We start from the raw sequence: 20,398 nt of genomic DNA, 5'->3' as shown, positions 1-20,398 counted from the left end.
CCTCTCTGTTCATTTACACTGTCTCCTTCAGTATTTGGAGGCCTTACAAATGCAGCATTATGCAGTTTTCATTGCCAGCAGCTATACCTAATGATTAAATAAAATTACAACCAGTGAAATTTTAGTGCCTTTGGGATAGTTTTTATTAATTTGTAAAATTAGTTTTTATTTTTACATTTTTTAGTTAGTTTTTATTAATAGATGGTGAAATTACTTTATATGTCCATATTTTATTTTAGTAATTTTTTTGTAATTTTGTTGCATTTCATATTTTTTTAATTATGTATTTTAGTACACAAGTTAAACTAAATTAAAATGAGAAATGTTTTGTTGGGAATAATCTGAAATAAAATAAAATACTGTAATCCTGACATCAACAGGACATTAAGGTCAAGGTCAAGTCAAGAGCTATAGCAGTCTATTTCTCTTATATAGCTTTTTGCTTTGTTTAAATATATAGATTTTTATATTTATTTACATTTCCACATTATTTATTAATATATTCGTTTTTATTAATTAATTTATCTATTTATTTATTTATTTTTTAAAAATTAAGATGCCATGCTGAAGACAAGCTTCAAGCTGAAGGTAAAAAAATGTCTAGTTCCAACAAGTCTTGTAATGATAGAATAAAAAAGCCAAATAACTTACTGTCACTCACATTTTTGAACATAGATTTATAGTGCACGATCCAAACTTACATTTTTATAATTCATGAATGAATTGATACATTTTTGATGTACTATTTACATGGTAATGTCTGATTTCAAAATAGGTTTTAAAGGATGAATTTTGAGATTTTAAGTTTTCAGTTTATATATAATTTCTGATGATTTAAAAAATGTGACAGAGAAAAAGGCAACAAAGAAGTATTTTTTTAAAACAAAGGTCAAAACTCGTTTTATAATGTAGATTTTTGAGGGTGCACTCTTGTCATAAATTAATCTATTACTTTTCCTACATAATTTTTTTTTTTACAAAAAACATTGGTAAAATATATATTTGGGAGCCTTAGACCTTTCCAATGATATATAGTTTGTCAATATTAGATTAGATTTAATTGTAATATAGTGAGGTAAATGTAGGCATCCCGTATACGGGACGGGGTGACAGTTAAAGGGTTATTAAGACTCCCTGTGGTTTTCTTAATAAGCAGTTATGATGTAAAATTTGCATTTTATTGCAATGATTATAAGCGTAAATGTCATTACGCCCCACCTACAACAATCTGGTTCTGGTTTTCAGAAATTATGCTGAGAGGTTGCCAGTTTTTGGCAACCACAAGTCTTATTTTGTCAATGCCTACAGCATTTGAACACCAAACTAACCGTAGATTTGTGCAAATGCTCAGAAATGCTAGTGTGGTCTAAAGGTGTTAAAGGAAAAGTCTGCGCTGTATGATTCTTTGAGGTTGTCATGTTGGCTGGGCTGTGTTTGTTAGGTGGTTGGTGGGCGGGGGGTTTTTGCTGGTGTTGTAATTCGTGTTGTCGGCATTAGTGTGGGCGATCACTGATTCACAGTGCTGAGGGAAAGGGAGGGATAACTAATACTAACATCACACCACCACTGAAATGAGACAACCCTTTTTTTGTGTCTCCTGCCAGCCTTTTATTGATTGGTCAAATGCAAAGAGAAACATGGCACAACTACTACAACATAGTCAAAATATGTGTCACTATGAAATCAGCCCCCCGGTGGGAGTTTCCAGAGTGTCAGCGTTCAAACCACCAGATTTAAAGCTAATTTTACTCTCGTGCTTGGCTTGTGATCATTCTGCAGCTGCAGATCAATTTGTTGCATTTGTTTTATACTCTATCACTGCATTGTGATGAGCTGCTGTTTGCAGTTAACTGAATATTCTGTATTTTTATGCCAGAATTGTTCAATCTTTTTTTTTTATTGTCAGTAGAATCTCATAAAACCAATCAAGAACATGTCCAGATTATTTTGAAGATTGAAATTCACCATATCAGCATAGAGACTGAATTCAACATTTCGCTGCAGTGATGTTAGCTACATGGTATATGACAAATGAAAAATGACTTTAATTCACAATGTGTTATGTAAAGTTTTCTGAAAAAATCCCCAGTCTCTTTGATGCATGTTCTAGTTACCAGTTGTTCATGTGTAACTTACTGTACGTAAGAGAGCATTGATCGAGCACTCCATTGTGTTTTGGCTTCAGGCATGAAATTATCGATTAAGTTTTGCTGCTATTATTGTTATCGTCTGTTTGCTAAAGGCGGTTTAATTGCAAGTAAACTCAGCAGCTATAATTTCTGCCAAAGCATGACATATTGCATTAAGGTGTCAAGACAGACAAACCAGCTCAAGAATTACCTAAAGTAAACGCAACCCTTCATAGCCAGTCTCTCGTTCATTCAGTGCAATGGCCAAGTTGAGTCATCAGGTAGTATTAGAGTTATTATGGTAATTATCTTCTATATTTATTTGAGTGAAATTAGGGTAAAAGGTCCTGGTTCACTAGTCCTATCCACACCACCCTCCCTCCAGGGGAATGTTAAAGTGAGCTGGCCTTAATTCTCACACCACTCCATTTCACTGGAGGAACACACCACTTTTCGCAAGGTAGGGGGTTTGCTTATTGGCCATTTAATAATCTTTTTTTGCATAGTGCTTTTTTGCACCCTGAGGGTTTAGATTTCTGCAGTGTTTTGGTGACTTTGGCAGCGTTGTTGGGGGAATTGTGTTTTTTACGTGCTCATTTACCTACATAATCAGCCTTGATGATTTTACTGGGGCAAAGCCAAAAACCACCCAATGAGAGTGTTCTTGAGAAGCAGGGAGGCTTTACCATACACTAGTCATTTTTGTTGTGCAATGGTTTCAAGTTCTGTGCTGGTTAGCACGTATTCCTCAACATACAGGTTTACTATATAAACACAAACTGTCTAGCCACAAAAAATAAAAAATAGTAAAAATATTTTTCTTTAGGACTGGCCAAATGAAATTCCATTTGCATTTCATCCAATTTATAATGTAAGCATTCAGTGTTTTATCATGCAAATGTAAATTAAAAAATATATATATATATATATATATATATATATATATATATATATATATATATATATATATATATATATATATATTGATTAAAGGATCAAGTTTTCATGTTTCATGTCATTTTCAAGCGATTAATTGATCATGCTTTTATCACGGTATATGGTATTATCATGATGTTGAAATTTATTTGCAAAAAAGTGTTGTCACAATACAGTATAACTGGTTTAATAACTTTTTTTCCTTATAACAAAAATAACTGGACATTTAAATGCAATAAAGAAATATACAAAAATGTATTAAGTGCCAATGATAACAATAGCATGCATATAATTAATTATTGTTATATATCGCATTACCGAATACCGGCACATGTCTAATTTATTACAATGCATATTGTATGTCTCACTCGTTAATTATATAAAAATAAAACATTATATCGGCCATCATGCTCATTGAATATGTATCATTGGTAGATTTTAATATAATTTCAGTTTCATCATTTAAATTGAACAAGTCTGAATTTCTTTATCCTAAATCAATGTTGTTTTAGTATCATTGTATTAATTTTACAGTTGTTATAAATAATTTGAATGTTTTTCAGTATTAATTTAAAATCAGTTCTATTTTTGTTGTTAACTATAATAGCCCTTTCCTGAATTTGTGGTTAATTGTTTTTATAAGAAGGCCAAACCGTTCATGAGTCCAGAAAAATACCCTATGTCATGTAACTTTACAGCTCAATTACAAACCACTTTCTGGACGTTGTTTTAACATTAAAGGGTTGGGGCTTCCCAGACCATCAGGGCAGGTAATGTGTGTAGTGGGACAAGAATAAACCAATGATTAGATCACTTTATAATGCTTTGCATCCACAATATCCAGATACACCTGTGGTTTATATGCACGCACTGAAAAACCTAAACCTTAAAAAAATCTAATCAGAGTTACTGTTACTGCATTGATTTATCTCTGTTTGTTTAAGTCTGTTGCCATCCAATGATATTACAGATAGATTTATCACAACAAAGGACTGGAATTTTAATTTTGGATGTAGATAACATGTTTTCTTATACAGTCATCTCTGAAGTGGAAGGTAGTTGATGGCTAATTTGGTTTTACAGATCAGGGTTCATTCTAAGATGCACGTCAAATGTTTGTGAAATGTAGTAACCTACTTCTTCTAAAAGTGTTGCACTGTAGTTGTAGTGAAGTTAATTTCTTCTTTTTGCACAGAAACCTTGCACAAGAGGAAACATGTTGCCGTGATAGTGAATGCTTTGAATGGACTATTTCCAGATCAGTTCTGCTTGCAGACTTCACTTTGCATGTGTGTGTGGAGGTGATAATACCAAAAATGGCTTGAATGATTCATGTGCTTTATCTACACACCATCACATACATTTTTGACACTTTGCTTCTTCTTAGAATTGGTCTTCTGAGTAAAAACTACTTAGTGATGTTTGCTAAGGCTATCGAGAATACCATGGCTGATAATAAGCATCAGGGCTTTTTTAAAGTGTTGTTACGTGTTACTACTTTCATAACATTCAATGAAGCGCCATTTTAAGCTTTGGACACTCTACAACTAAATTTAGAAGTAAAATAAAGTGGTTATGTGACTTTCTCATCAACGATTTTCTCATGCCTTTTTTGATTTTCTGACTTGTTTCCTTTTAAGTGAACTGTTTTTGTATTATTTTTGAGCAAATAAGCCCTAAACGGGCTGAATGCTCAGAGCTGAACACAAAACGCTCCTATTAGACAATGGTGACCCTAAAGGTCATGTTCTTAAGCTCACTGTATTAGCATGTCGTGGTTTTCTCGGCGGGGGTTGTTGTCATGCCCTAATGCGGGTGACCGAGGCCTTGAATGTGAGACAATAGCCATGCGACCAGACGCCCAATCACAGATAGTGATGCTTCTCAGACAGGAAGGTTCACGTGGGAACCAGTTTACTTAGCACTGTGGAAAAGCAGACGAAGGCACACAATGTCAGCTGAGACAGAACTCAAGGAAAAGTTGATAGACGCACTGTTCAAAGCGTTTGTAGGACTGTTTGTGTTCGGCCCATGGGAGCGTTAGTGATAGACTGATATGTTGGCCAAGATAACTATATTACATCCCAAATGACCTTAGAACTGAATTATTTTCTTTTTTTTATGATTTGGATACATCTAAATCTAGTTGTAAACCATATCTGTCCTAAATATTTACAATGGTGCTGTATGATTGCCATATTGATATGGAACTTCAAAATTATATTAACCATGTAAAGCCAGAAATAAGATATAATAGGCGAAAAAAAAAACTGAAATGGAACTGTTAATTGAATCTTTAGAAAAAATATTTTGTTAAAAGTGTTGTAAAAATGAGTGTATTAAATGTGGTACAGTAGGCTTAAGTGTTATGCTATCACAATAATAAAAAATACAATTGTGTAATTTAATAAGACCATCCTTAAAAATATTTTGGTTTGCAGTAACAGTAAAATTTTTTTTAAAAAGGGTCGGTAGGTAGGTCTACATATTTTTTTTTTTTCAGATTTCAATGTAAAAAAAAAAAAAAAAAAAAAAAAAAGTTAATTTTGGTGATGGAGATTACGTAGGTATGAATTTAAACAAATTAGCATATCGTGACGTCACTGACTGTGTCTTCAACCCGTGCCTTCGGGCGCATAATTGCAAACCTCATTTTGATACAGGCTATATAGACCACAAACAAATTAGAATCTTTGCCAAAAACATGTTTATTGCATGAATTTCAGGTGAGAAAGAAAAAAATGAGGTAATGTTATACTGTTTTACTTGCATCCACCACTAGGTGTCAATGCAACCTACAAATGAGAGACCGTTTACTTTGCTTTCTTGGGTTGTCACTTTTGTGAAAAAAAATCGTTTGATTTGAGTGACAAGTGTTCATTGAATCGATTGTAAAATCGATTTTGCATGTCTAGATGCATTTTATACAGCAAATAACACCAATCCACGGACAACAGGCAGGACAAATGTAAAGACCAAGGCCGGTGACACACTGGCTGCGTGGCGTGAGCGCCGCGTGTCTGAAGCGTCCCAGAAGCGTCCCAGAAGCGTGGCGGATTCTGTGTCTTTACATACCAGAAGCGTGCCTGACGTGGCGCTGGCGCGCTGTTGCTGTAGAGGGAGACCGTGCGTTGACAGACCAGGCTCTTGTCTTCATGACAATATCAACTTTTTTTACACACCTACACCTACGCCTACTGATAAAGGACCCCGTCAAAAGTATTGACGGCGAAATAGATTGTGTTTGACAGGTGCAATATTTTAAAATCGATAATTATTTATTTATTATTTAAATTACATTTATATCTGAATTTATGTCAACCTAAGACTTTCAAATATCAAAATATCATGAATTCATATGTATTTGTGTACAAAATGACATTTAAACACATTTTCCTATTATATTTAGCCTGGAAAAGCTTCCAACACGCGTGCGTGTCGCGGTAAAAATAGGCGTCGGTTCTATTTCTAGCAAGCAAGCGTTTGCCGTGCGGCTCGAGCCGCGCCTGAGACGCGCGGCTCACGCAGGCGGTCTGTAAGCTCTAACCTGTTAACATGGGAGCCGAATTAAAAACCGACACGCCACGCGGCTGAGACGCTTGCGCCACGCATCCAGTGTGTCACCGGCCCAATATTTCTGATGATTTATTGGCGTGAAGTTACGAGCACAATGACAAACAGGAATGCAACATTCTAGAAAAACAATAAGCAGAGTGGACTGCCATAACAATGCAAAACTTAACTGCAGGCTTCAACATGGCTGTGTTTACGATTAGAAATGTCAACAACAACAAAAAAATCGCGTACGTAGGTGATTCTAGCCCGAATATCTGTAGGCATGAGTCTGAATACTGGCAGAAATCTGCTCAGAGAGAAGGCCGTTAAAATCAATTTCCTATTTTCGTTTTCTAAACTTGTGTTGGTTGGTCCAATCGATTTGTGCAATAGATTTTCGAAGTTTTAGACTAGACGGGAGAAAGGATGGAAAAAGATCTGGATAGTTTTTCCAGAACTTCGTGCCAAGTTAAAGCAGTGTCGAGCTGTTTTAATGAATTATTTTTGATGTATTATGGTGCCCAAACCCGTATGACTTTGAACAGCGACCACAAATATTTTGTTTACTGCAGCCGCAGCCATCATTACCAAGCGCGAACCGTTGACTCTGACAGTGAATGATAGCATGAGATGAAGCGAACGCACAGGCCACAGTGTGACATCCGTGTAAACATGTCACAGGGGTTTTTTTTAAAGAAAGAACGTAGTCTTCGTTTGTTTGTAGGCCTAGGCAATTTATATATTTATATACTTACTCAAATATAATTCATATTATTTTATTGCTTTTGTATTAGTTGTTTGAAGAGTAAAACTTATTAATTTCTATTTTAAATACTTTTCCTTCCTGATTTGCAGGTAGCTAGGTAGCTTTTAGCTAAAATATAATTCAAATAGGCTACATTAGACCTATGGAATATTTTTTTTCTAAAAGTTTAAACTCTAGTTTTACAAGAGAGAGTGTGATATGAAATATCCTGTGGACTGGCACAATATGAACTATATTCTGCCAGCACTGTTCTGTTTTATTTTTTTCTTCCTCAAAGTGGTTTCTAAATGATTGACAGAAAAATGGTTTTCCAGCATAGCCCCTCTGAGAAATATGTTTTGGCTATGGAGTCAGCAAGAAGATTTTATGATTATTTTCCTAGTCCAACGTGGGTCAACTCGGCCAGACGTTCAGTTTGAGTTTGAGTTATTATTGAGACGCAGTGGATGAAAAGCCTTCTTTTGAAGGTAACTCCCAGCAGGCCACCGAACTACACAGATAGAGTTACACGGATGTTTTTTAGACATCTAATTCTGATATTATAGGGAACCGTTTAATATTCCAGCCCACAAGAACCTTCTGAATGAGTCCAAAAATCACTGCTTGTAATCATATAATAAGCCTAGATCATGCCTCAATGGTTGTGATAATACTGAACATGAATATGATACTTGAGCTGGCTAGCGTTTAGGGTGAGTGTTTTCTTTTGTAAAATCTGGAATGTTTAGTGCAACAGCATCATAAATTGTTGTAACTTCATTCTTTACAGAATCTAATGGCTAAAGCGCTTTACGACAATGTCCCGGAATCTCCAGAAGAGCTGGCGTTCCGGAAAGGCGACATCCTGACCGTCATCGAGCAGAACACTGGCGGTCTGGAGGGATGGTGGCTCTGTTCGCTCCACGGCCGTCAGGGCATCGCACCCGGCAACCGCCTCAAACTGCTTATCGGACCAATGTTTGAAGGACAGACGCCTGCATCCCTCTCCCCTCCACAGGGTCACTCACCTCAAGGTGTGTACCAGGTGCCACCGTCCCACCAGAGCCCACAGGGACAGGGCATCTACCAGATCCCTCCATCTCAAGAAGTGTACCAGGTTCCACAGAGAAGCGCACTGAAAGCTGATGGGACTCCCAGCAAGGTAAACTGAACTACAGAAAAGATGTTCACTTCGCACTTTATGGTAACACTTGCACTTGCATTTTTCACTCTTACAAAGAAGTACTGTGGTAAAGTATTGGAAATACCATTGCATTTTTATATGTCAAAAGTTTGGACACGACTACTTTTTCTACGCACATTTTAGAACACTTGAAATCATCAAAATGATAAATTAACTCAAATGTAAGTATGGGGATTCCAGCTTTACACTCTTTGGAGATTAAATCATTTTACGGAAGTGCATTTTAGGATGAATTATGCATTCTATAAGTTTAAATTAAATGTTATATAACATAAGAAATAATATTCCTAGCTATTTACAGTGGCTGGTTAACCCATAAGCCTGTTTTATAGTCCAGATTAAAAGCGTCTCCATGTCCAGCCAAAAACCAGTTTGGATGGAAGTTGTGTGCACACCCTGCCCTGCCCTGCCCTCCACCGCAGCGATGAGGCTTTATGTTTAAGGGCTTTATAATGTCCTGTCGATGCATTGGGCTGCACCGGTGCACTGAATAGGAAAGCCACAGCATGGATGGAAAAATAAATAGAGGAGATCAGGCTTCTGCACATGCTGAGAAAGCATACAAAATCAAGTGTATGTCAGCAGGAGGAAAGGGATTTCGGTGTCATTATTAAAAGATCTCTGCTTATTTTCATGTAAAACTTAAAGTTGCATATCTATGGCACACCATATGGCTGCGTGATGGTCCAAAAACAAGTCATATTTGAGAAATACTGTTATATATGATAAAAATGCATATTATATTATATTATATTATATTATATTATATTATTGTTTTTAGTTTTATATACAAATTTATTTAAATTAAAAAATATGTTTAATAAAAAATATATTTGTTTTTATTATTTATTTCATACTATATAACACTGTTTAAAATATTAATTTTTATTTAAATATTTAATATTTCATTTGAAGAACTGTAGTATAATAAACATGTAAGATTTCATATTTTGGATGATAATTAAAGACGGATATTATTCAGATTCAGCTGTTTTTCCAACTATACAGACACATATCTTGTGTTCATAAACACTCGATGAAAACATCACTCAGGCAAACTCATAACACTGAGGTCATGTCTGAGATTGTCGCTTTAAAGTAGAGGTTCTGCTTCTGAAATTAAGCGTTTAGAGGGTTACTAGTCTCTGACGTCAGGGGTGTTGATGTTAAGGTTCGGTCCGTTCACCTCAAATGATCTAGAGATGGATGATCACATGGATATAGGGCTGTCTTGTCTTGTCTTCAGCGAGGTTTATCTGGCTGTTTTGTTTGGTGGGGTTCGGAGTGATAGCACACATTGTTTGTTGTTTTCCTGAGGTTGGCATAACCGTTGGCCAGTAAGAGTGAGGTAAGAGGGTGTTCCTAGATCTGTAAATGCTGTGTTCAGTTGACGTACTTCAGACATAAAGTTTGGCACACAAAGGTGTGGCATAGCGGAAAGTGCAACAAAAATAACAGTTTCCTTCCTGCTCTCGCTTCCTGTGCCGAAAAAATAAAAGTGATCCCTTTTTTCTGATCTATCGCTAAAAATGGTGATCAGAATTTTGTACGATGCAAATCCTGACTTTCACAACTTCGCCAAATCAAAAGTTTAAGTACAATACAAGTTTAAGACTAGTAAAAACACTTAATCTTTGACAAACAATTTCTTTACATTTATTATTGTGAATGACTGTTAAAAAATAACAACGGTTACACTATGTAGGTCAAAACACTCACAGTATTCCTGTTAAAAATGCCATTTTATTAAATTCAATTAATATTTAATGAGCACATGTATAGATAAAATGACCCTTGGGCTGAAAATCTTAGATTTTTTATTATATAGCCGATCAAAAATGACCTTTTAAAACTTGCATGTATCAATCAATAAGGCCTATTATCAGTTATTTCCAAAAGAAATACATAACCTATGATATTTACATTTATACATTTAGCTGATGCTTTTATCCAAAGAATATTTTGAAAGAAAACAAGATAAATAAATAAAAAAAATATGAAATGTTTGTCATAATGCAGTTCTTTAAAATTCTATATACAATTCTATATATATATATATATATATATATATATTTATTTATTTTTTTTATTTTTTACAACATTATATAGTATATAGTATTTTTTATTAAATATATATTTAAAAAAAATATCAAAAAGAAGGTTTTAGTCCAGTGCAACATCATTAACTAGCATTGTCTTTTTTTTTTTTTTTTTTTTTTTTTATCAACATAAAATTGCACATGGATCCATTTTGGCTTTTTAAACTTACCAAACAACTAATATCTAAGGACCTGAACTGCTCTGAGTTGTCATCTTGTAATTATGGTCGTGCCGAAACGACATGAACATAGTGTTTCTTACTAGGCTTAATTCTAGAACATAAAGTTCTCGAATGTTTAATTTGATTCCAGAAAGTGTCTATTTGTGCTGTAGTGCAGTTATGCTCCTGGATGATGTGTTTGTTGCTGGCACAGAGCAGGATTTGGGCACATAATGACACACTGTAAGGTTTGGTTGCTGGAGCGAGGCTCTGTCCCTGTCTGACCTGAAGAGTACAGTGATCTAAAGCTGCTCACAGCTGCACTATTCATGCCAGCCAGAGCCTGGCTCGAGCGAGGGCCGGCGAGCGAGATTTGCACAACCACACAATGTCCTTCACAGAGACGGGACTTATGGGTAGAGATGAGATCTCTCGTCCCATTGGTGCCCGAGTCTGGTTGACACCACAAATTGACGCTGTTTGTGAAGTAAAGCAGTTTTGTGACTTCATACTCGCCTTTCCAGAAAATTCTGAGCTTTGAAGTTTCCAGACTTAAGAGCAATGTTTGTTTTTAGGCGTTTTTTTTTTACGTTTCTTCATAAGTCACATTATAAATCATAATTTACTTCCCACTCAATGTGTCGAGGCTGACTGTTATCACCAGGTTTAACCAGGTTTTGTTCTCCTCCTCCCGTCTTGTTTGAGACGGCTAAGCCAGAAGTTTTTGTTTGTAGGTCTACACCTCAGTCTCCAGGAGATATTGTAAAGATTTGTTGGAAGTGTAGGCAGGTCTCATGTCACCGCACCCTTCTGTGGAAAAGTTAGAAAAAAGTAGTGGAGCATTATTTGTGTGACTCATACTTGCTAGTTTATTAGCAACTAGATTTGACGTCTTCATTTCTACTATGTATTATTTAAAAAAATATATTAATTCATTTATAATTGTATATTATTTAATAGAAAATATAAATACTTTTTGTCTAAAACTAAAAATTAATTATATTAATAAAAATAGATGACTAATATATATTTTAAAATTAATTGTACTGGTTCAAATATAATATAATATAATATAATATAATATAATATAATATCATATATCATATCATATCATATCATATAATATAATTTTTTATATAATAATAATGTAATTTTAAATTGTATGTGCATACACAAATATAACCGTATATTTTATTTTATACAGTTTATATTTAATTTTATTTTAATGTAAATATTCATGCATAAATATACACTTATATTTTATTTAGAAAATAATTTAAATAATGAAATGAAAAAATGTATGTAATTTTATATTTAATTGTATTTAAAAGTAAATATTTATTTTAGTTTTAAATGAATAAAAATAATTAAGAATACATTTTATAAAAAAAATGTTTTTAAATTTAAAGTTATGTAATTTATTTTTATACATTTGTAAAAACATATTAAATTATTTAATATTATTACAAATAAATAATATAATATTAAAAATATTACAAATAAATGTAATGTAATATTAGATATAGATTAGGTGTGAAGTTGTTCCACCTGTTTTTAGTTTGGATGTGTCACAAGCCCCTGTGATCTGACCCAGAAGAGATGTCATGACCCCTTTAGTGTGAGATGCATGGCTGTGTTTTCCCTCCTGCAGAGATAACAGGAAATGCTCAGCGGAGAGGTAACTTATTTCCAAATGACCACTGGACTCTTTCAGCACAATTCATTCCAGTTTCCGCATTTCAAGTCAGAAATCCTGTTTTTGCTGCCGCCCACTTGTTATTAATCAAGTACAAACTATTGAAATCAGGGTCACTGCTTAATTGATGCATCTCATTTAAATAATCACCCAACCCCATCTTCTCAATGCACATCTATAAATCACGGGGTGTGTATGAATGCTTCTGTGTGATGTAAAATTAATTACGGCTCCTTGCATTACGTTAATACTCCTAAATTAGCAGGAAGTCTTTGCACTTTTCAGTTTTATAGCTGTCATGTTGGAGATCCCTGAGGGTTTGACATTTAATTGCCTTCGTTGATGAGTTCGACTTATTAATAGGACAGAGCTTTTTCTGTCACAGGAACAGAACAGATGTAAAGGGACTGGAGAGAGAGAGACGTAGCAGATCAAGACGGAAGATTCCAGATGATTCTTGAGATTAGTTTTTCTATTCTTTTTATCCAGATGATAAATAAAATGATTTTCCAGCTCTATTTACTTGTTAAACGTGACTCAGAGCTGCTAAGTGAAGTCACTGTTTACTCAAACAGCTTTCGCCTAAATGCTGAACACCAAAAACTGAGGCTGGCAAGAAAAACACGCTTATGTCATGCTGCTTTTTTAGTGCTGTTATTCTCCAAGGACAAAAAAAAAGAGGCTCCTGCAGCAATCAGATCGGTCTCAGGTTCAGATGTGATCCGGTTTTAGTCACGCACTGCCAGCCAGGGTGTAACCGAATCCAGAGAAGGAGTCACCTGAGTGTTTGCCTAAAGTCACAGTTCACACCTCACACTGCCACACACTTACTCATTTCTGATTAGACGCTTCAGGACTCAAAGAAGTGATTTGGGTAATTTAGGATGGATTTATATCTTATCATATTTTCCTAAAATTAATAGAACATATAATATTAAAATATAATATAATATATATCAAGATTCTAATATATTATATGTAATAATAATAATATCTACTAATATATATATATATATATATATATATATATATATATATATATATATATATATATATATATATATATATATATAAACTATAGTATAGGTCTATATGTATATAGATTTATACTATAAGATTTCATAAAATGTTATAATATAACTTATTTCAAGATTATAATAAAGATTTAATAATAGTAGTATTACTAATATTTTTTTATCCCTGAAAACTGTAATTAGGTAAGGGGGAATATCCTAAACATGTAAGTGTGAGATTGATCAGATCACTGACGTGTCCCGTTCTCCATTTATTCCCACTTCATTTTCCCAGGATTTCTGGGATTTTATGACTGGTGATTTATGACTGACGGGAACAAGCCGGGAGATCTGGGTAATTGGTGAACTATGCTGAACCTGGAGTTCCAGAATGCTGATTTATGAACAGGAATGTCATTGATGTGCACCTAAACTCACAGAGTAAAAATGAGAGTGTGACGGTCGCACTTATAAAAACCATCTGGACGTTCCCATCTCTGGAACTCTGTGTGTCTGGAGGGGGTGCTTTATATGAGTGCGAGTCTTCGAAGAAAGACATTTTTCCAGTTTAACACAGCTTGGATAAATAGATAGGATGAGGAGTTCCCAACCTCACTTATGAAGATACCGCTGTTCATACATCCTACATGCCACAATTATTACGATAGAGAGAGAGAGAGAACTAGGATTGAGAAAATTCTTCCTCTTAAAGAGGCTTTGCTCTAAAACCTAACTTAAATCTAAACAATATTTATTGTTTTTATTATTTAAAAATATGCAATACATTTAATATATTTAAATCTGTGTTTTTATTTAATATGTATGTCATTTTAAATTAAATAAATATATGATGTAATGAAATATATAATGTGCTAATAAATAATGCAATCATAATGCTAAGAAATAATCACACAAATATATTTTGTATTAGACATTTTTGTGCTTAGAAATGAGAATCACTATTTCTTTGAGTTCCTGCCTATGAAGATCATTCCCAATCAGTCACTTATGAGGTCTCAGTTGGGCTGGAAGGCAGCTGTCTATGTAGGTGGTAGACAGCAAGGCAGCCCACTAGCTTTTGGAACAGATCTAGAGTCTCTCAGGCAGGAAGCAGTATGGTTCCCATTTTCGAGACCTGTCAGTGACCCGTGTGTGTTCTCGTGTGGTGACAGCGGTGTGCGGTGTATTAGCGGAGCGTTTGGGATGAAGAGGGGGGCGGATTTTGGAGAAGAACAAATGGAAACCAAGTACATTCCAATGATGCTTTTGTCTGTCTGATGCAGAAGATGGAAAGAAAACTGGAGGAATATAGAGAAAACTGATAGATTAAAAACGTACATGATGACACAAATATTATTTGGAACCGAGGAGGCATGTAAGACAGAGCACCCCATTAGCGTCTCTGTTTGCAGTTGCATTAATCTAGTCACGTACACAATGCACCATATTTTCACCGTAGCCATTTTGCATGTTGCCTGTTGTTTCTGAACAACAACAGCTTTTTGTGATTTAAAAGTGAGTTTAAATGAGGCATTATTATTCACTATAACAGAAAGGTTTATAATATAAATTCAAAAAAATAGAAGATTTTTTATATATATATATATATATATATATATATATATGTGTGTGTGTGTGTGTGTTAAAAAACCGATTTAAATATATTTCTCATATATAATTTTTATATAATAATATAATTTAGTAATATACAAAATATTATTTATTAATTAAATAATTAAATATTCCATTACTTATGATAAATTATGTTGTTTATATTACGCATTATATCATATATAATTTTAAATAAATAATCAAAATCTTCATATATTGAGTATGTATATATATTTATATATATATATATATATATATATATATATATATATATATATATATATATATATATTGTATGTAGATAGTATATATTTTATTAAGTAAACATTTGAATAATACTTTTTTTATTATTTTGTAGGGTGTTCTGAGCCTCAGTTTCTCCTACATGTCAAGTTATCCTCAACTAATGACGCTTTTTTATGACATATTTCATATACGAAAAAACATTTTTGGCTCTAACTTTTAACATATGTGTTCTTGTTCAGGTGGTGACCCCAATCCGTGTAGGGCAAACATATGCTTACAGTCCTGCGGCAGATACATCTCATGACCTCTACGATGTTCCTCCAGTTCGTCAACAGGGGGTGAGTGTCATGATCAATAACACACGCTCATGTAGATGTCTGCATACATGTATTTATATTTTAAACACCCACACAGGTGTACGATATTCCAGCGAGCAAACAAACTGGACCGCACGGCATCTCCAGAGCCCAGGGCCTCTACGACACCCCCCCTTCCCAGGACCTGCGATCAAAAGGACTGTATGACATACCACCAGCTTCACAAGGGGTATATAATCTTCAGCACATTATATTCATTATGATGTCATGATAATTAGCACATGCAAATTAAGAATTTGTATATATATATAATTTTTTTTATTAGCTTTAAGTTTGTTTTCTATGCAGTATATTTATTTATATATATTTGTCTGTATAGTTTAATTTTTAGTTCAGTTTTATTATTTTAGTACTGTTAATACAGTTCAGTCTTAGCTAATGTAGTTAAACTAAATTAAAACGAGAAATATTGCCTTTGCAACTCGCTGAAAAAGTATGTATATTTAAGTTTAATTCATTAAATGTTACTTCAAGTAGCAAAAAAAAAAAAAGTTATTGCTTTCGTTTTAGTTAACTTTAATAACCCTGATGCAGCCCTTGTTCTTTGTCTTGTAACCGAACGCTGTTATTTCCCAGAAATCTTACAAAGAAATAAATACTCCAATCTTTATTACTTTCCCCTGGTTAGCAAATGAAAGCCTAGCTTGCCAGTAATGTTGGAGTCAAACTCAGAGTAGTGCTCTTAACTCTGCTGAGAGGTCAAAACAGAAATAATTGTGCTGAAGCCCCGCTTATGTTTCACCGCTGATCCTGGCGAAATGTGGCGCAGCACACTGAGTTTGTTTGAAATAAACTGGATGTATGTGGAAGCTTATTATTAGAGTCCTATTTAATTAGGGTTTGAGGAAACACGGACTCGCTTTGAAAGATAGATTCTACACTTGACAGAAATCACTTACAGGCCACTGTGTTTATTTATTGACCTGTGTCCTGTTGGCATGCCCCATGTACTCCCATTACAGTCAGGTCAATGCTTGGTTTTATCCTTTAGCTAGATGGCAGGATTTTCTATGTACTATTCAGAACTTCCATAAAATGCAGAATTAGACTTATTAGACTGTCAATGGCTCATACTTGGTGCTTATTAGTGTTGTCAAGATATTGGGATTTCCAATACTATTTTCAATACCACACGGAAAAGTTACGCAATATTAAGGGCATAAAATAAACAGTATCTAATGGTTACTACTGACCACAGAAATACAAATTTGAGTAATGCATCAGTTGTGAAATGGTTCAAATGTAGCTGTAAAGCAGCATAAAAGGCAATGGTGTCATTATTCAGCTCAGTTTAGTTCGGTGTTGATTACATTTTTATTTAACAACAGTAAAGTTTATCAGTTATGAAAAGTGTCGATTCAGCTGTAAAGCAGCTTTACAGAAGACGTGAGAAGAGAAGAAGTGTGTTGTTCAGTTCAAGTCTCTGTTGTTTCAGTTCAGTTCAATAAGTGTCAACGCTAATCAACTATGAATCAATTCCAAAAGCAGCTCTACAGAATATAGTGTAATTATCCAGCTCAATTAGGTTCAAGCTTTTGTTCTCATCCGATTGGGTCAGTGAAGTCAATCAAAACATTTTCTGAACATCAACTGTCTTTTAGATGAGATGGGTATAGTAAAACCGATCAGTGGCAAGACACAAAACATTTATCACCAGTGTACGTGTACCAGTACTGCAGAAAATGATTGCTTAATCCATTTCAAATATTCAATATTGGATAAGCAATTGATGTTTTTGCCAACACTTGTCCTTATAAGCACATGCACTTCATGTTTAACCAAACTCCCTTTTCCACAGGTGTACTCAACGCCACCTTACAAGAATAACATTGCACAAGACGAAGGGAGTTACGACTTTCCACAGCCTTCGAAGCACAAGCAAGAAGGTATATATGACGTTCCACCACCGTCGCTCTCCAAAGGTTCCCCATGCTCCAACTACGACTTCCCACCCAGCTCTGAACAGATGTCCCGAAAGGGCATGAACAACAGCGCTGGCATCTACGACGTTCCCGCCAGCCAACTGGCCGCAGGTGGATCTCAAGACTTGTACGATATTCCACGTGGAATGCCGCAGAATCGACACGCTTCTTCTGAAAGAGACAGAAATAAATCAGTTTACGATATTCCTCCAGGAGACGCTCGGTTACTCGGTGACGTGACTGAAGGCGTCAACCGCTTGTCGTTTTCCAGCACGGGAAGCACTCGCAGTAGTATGTCGACTTCCTCTTCTTCCGCAGGATCGCCCGCCGAGGCCCGGCTAACATTGGATCTAGACTCTGCGGTCCAGAGGTTAAGTCGTCTTCAGCAAGGTCTGGATTCTTCAGTTTGTGTGCTGCAAACTCTTGCGGCATCGCCTCACTGGCGAACGTACAGCTTCATGGAGCGTCATGCCAACGAGGTCCGTGTTTCATTGGAGCGCGTCAAGTGTGCGCTCACAGAGTTTCTCGCATTTGGCCGTGGAGCAGCTGCGAATTGCACCACGTTGTCCGATCCAGGTTTGCACTCCAAGTTGCGACGCCAGTTGCAACGTCTAGAAGATTCCCATCAGATTCTTCAACAAACACACCAAACTTTAGAAAACAATAGCTGGGCGCTTAATATACTAGTAACGGGTGCCAAGCATCAGAACAAGACTGATGAACTGGAACGTTTTGTAATGGTGTCGCGGACAGTGCCTGATGATGCCAAGCAGCTGGCTTCAACAATAGGGGGCAGTGCAGAGCTGCTTTTCCGAAGAGCACCAATAGAGGGCATCGTTCATCCCTTTACTTGCACCCCAACGGAGGATGACAGCTACGGAGCCAAGACCAAACCTTTCCCCGTATCTCAGGACAAAGCAAACATGAACAGAGAGAAGTGCGTTAAAAGCTGGATGGAAGATTATGACTACGTCCACCTACAGGTGAGAATCATATCTATCTATCTATCTATCTATCTATCTATCTACTTTATCTATCTATCTGTCTATCTATCTAATTATCTATCTTCATATTTTAATGCAGATTCTTAAAAGCAATTAACAGGTATTTAACTAAAAAAACGAATTAATGAAATTTACCTGCACACGAATAGTTTAACCCAAAAAATTTGAATATAGAAAAACTTTTTGTTCAAAATTGGAGTTATTCATTCACTCTCATTTATAACTCACAAATTTACCAGCATTAGTTAATTTCAGTTAAATAATATTAATGACATTTTATTTTACATTTTATTTTAAGAGTAAATACATTGCATTGCTCAACTGTTTATTGTGATATTAGCATTGTTTGCTATTGTTCATGTTTTTGTGACTGGACTTTTATGATGTTTGCATAGCAGACAACACAACAAACGAAAATAAAATGAATGTAAAAACAAAAATGAATGCTACAAAATAAGGCTTAATCCTGAATGCAGAGATTAGGAATGAGATCCCTAACATTTGAGCATGCAGAAAGTGACATTTACATGTGCATTTAGCAGACACTTTTATCCAAAGCAATTTACAGTGCATTCAGCACATACTATTTATTATTTTTTTTTAATCAGTATTTTTTTTTATCAGGCATGCTGTTGGGATCCAGATCTAAGCATGTATTTCAATCTCATGCAAAAGGCTAAAAGAGGATAGATTAGATGCTGCCAGAACAGGGTTTTAAAGAAAACAAAAAGAAAAGATTGCTTATTCAGATTCAGTTCACAAGACAAATAAAGATAGACTTTCTAATTTGAATTAAAAATGGATTTGTTTAAAACCACAGTGGCCTTTGGCTGCTCACTGGGGCATTGAGGTGCTAGTTTCTGCTTTGAACCAAATTGTTTCGACTTGCTGAACGACCTTTTGTTATTTTTGCAGGGAAAAGATGAATTTGAACGTCAACAGAAGGAACTTTTAGAGAAGGAGAACATCACCAAACAAAGCAAAGTCCAACTCGAACAAGAACAGGTAAAGGACACGTGCACATAAACATCATCGGCTTGTGCATTAGTCATCAATAAACATGGATGTAGCTTAAGAATCATACAGAAATACAGAGTGACAGATGCTTTATCAACCTCAGAATGGATAAGAATAGAAACAGAAGAACACAGTTCAGTTGTGAACACATTAGGTGAAAGATCATGGTGGTGAAACCATTTGTTTCTGTTGCATATAAACTTAAGCCTAGAGAGCTGCTCATATAAACTAGAAGATATTTACACATTCTTGTCCAAATCAGCCGAAGAAATGTTTTCAGGCAAAGAAGGTTTTCTTTTTTTTTTTTGCAAAGAGTAGTTTGTATGATTTTGAGATGGACACAAACTACATAAGATATCTTCAGTGCATCTTTAGCATATTGTTTAGCATATATACACTACTGGTCAGAAGTGTGGGATCAGTAAGACTTGTAATGTTTTTTAAAGAAGTCTCTTCTGCTCATCAAAGCTGCATTTATTTGATAAAAAAATATAGAAAAAACAGTAACCTAGCTAAATGTTATTACAATATAAAATAATGGTTTCTATTTAAATATCCTTTAAAAATATAATTTATTTTTGTGATGCAAAGCTGAATTTCCATCAGCCATTACTGCAGTATAAAGTGTTACATGACCCTTTTAGAAATCATTCTAATATGCTGATTTGTTCATAGAATTATCC

At 34.9% G+C, this 20,398-nt stretch overlaps 1 protein-coding gene across 1 annotated transcript in view; it reads left to right on the top strand.

Moving 5' to 3' along the window:
* LOC113119937 (enhancer of filamentation 1-like) overlaps positions 1-20,398 on the top strand; it is a 32,466-nt gene that overhangs the window by 5,841 nt on the left and 6,227 nt on the right. Inside the window, exons 2-6 of the mRNA XM_026289686.1 lie at positions 8,156-8,527; positions 15,635-15,733; positions 15,810-15,941; positions 17,571-18,677; positions 19,614-19,703. Coding sequence (XP_026145471.1) covers positions 8,156-8,527; positions 15,635-15,733; positions 15,810-15,941; positions 17,571-18,677; positions 19,614-19,703 — 1,800 coding nt within the window. The remainder of the gene's footprint in view (positions 1-8,155; positions 8,528-15,634; positions 15,734-15,809; positions 15,942-17,570; positions 18,678-19,613; positions 19,704-20,398) is intronic.

This window comes from Carassius auratus, chromosome 19, assembly GCF_003368295.1.
Source record: "Carassius auratus strain Wakin chromosome 19, ASM336829v1, whole genome shotgun sequence".
Taxonomy (NCBI): Eukaryota; Metazoa; Chordata; class Actinopteri; order Cypriniformes; family Cyprinidae; genus Carassius; species Carassius auratus.
This window is presented reverse-complemented; position numbering and strand designations above follow the sequence as displayed.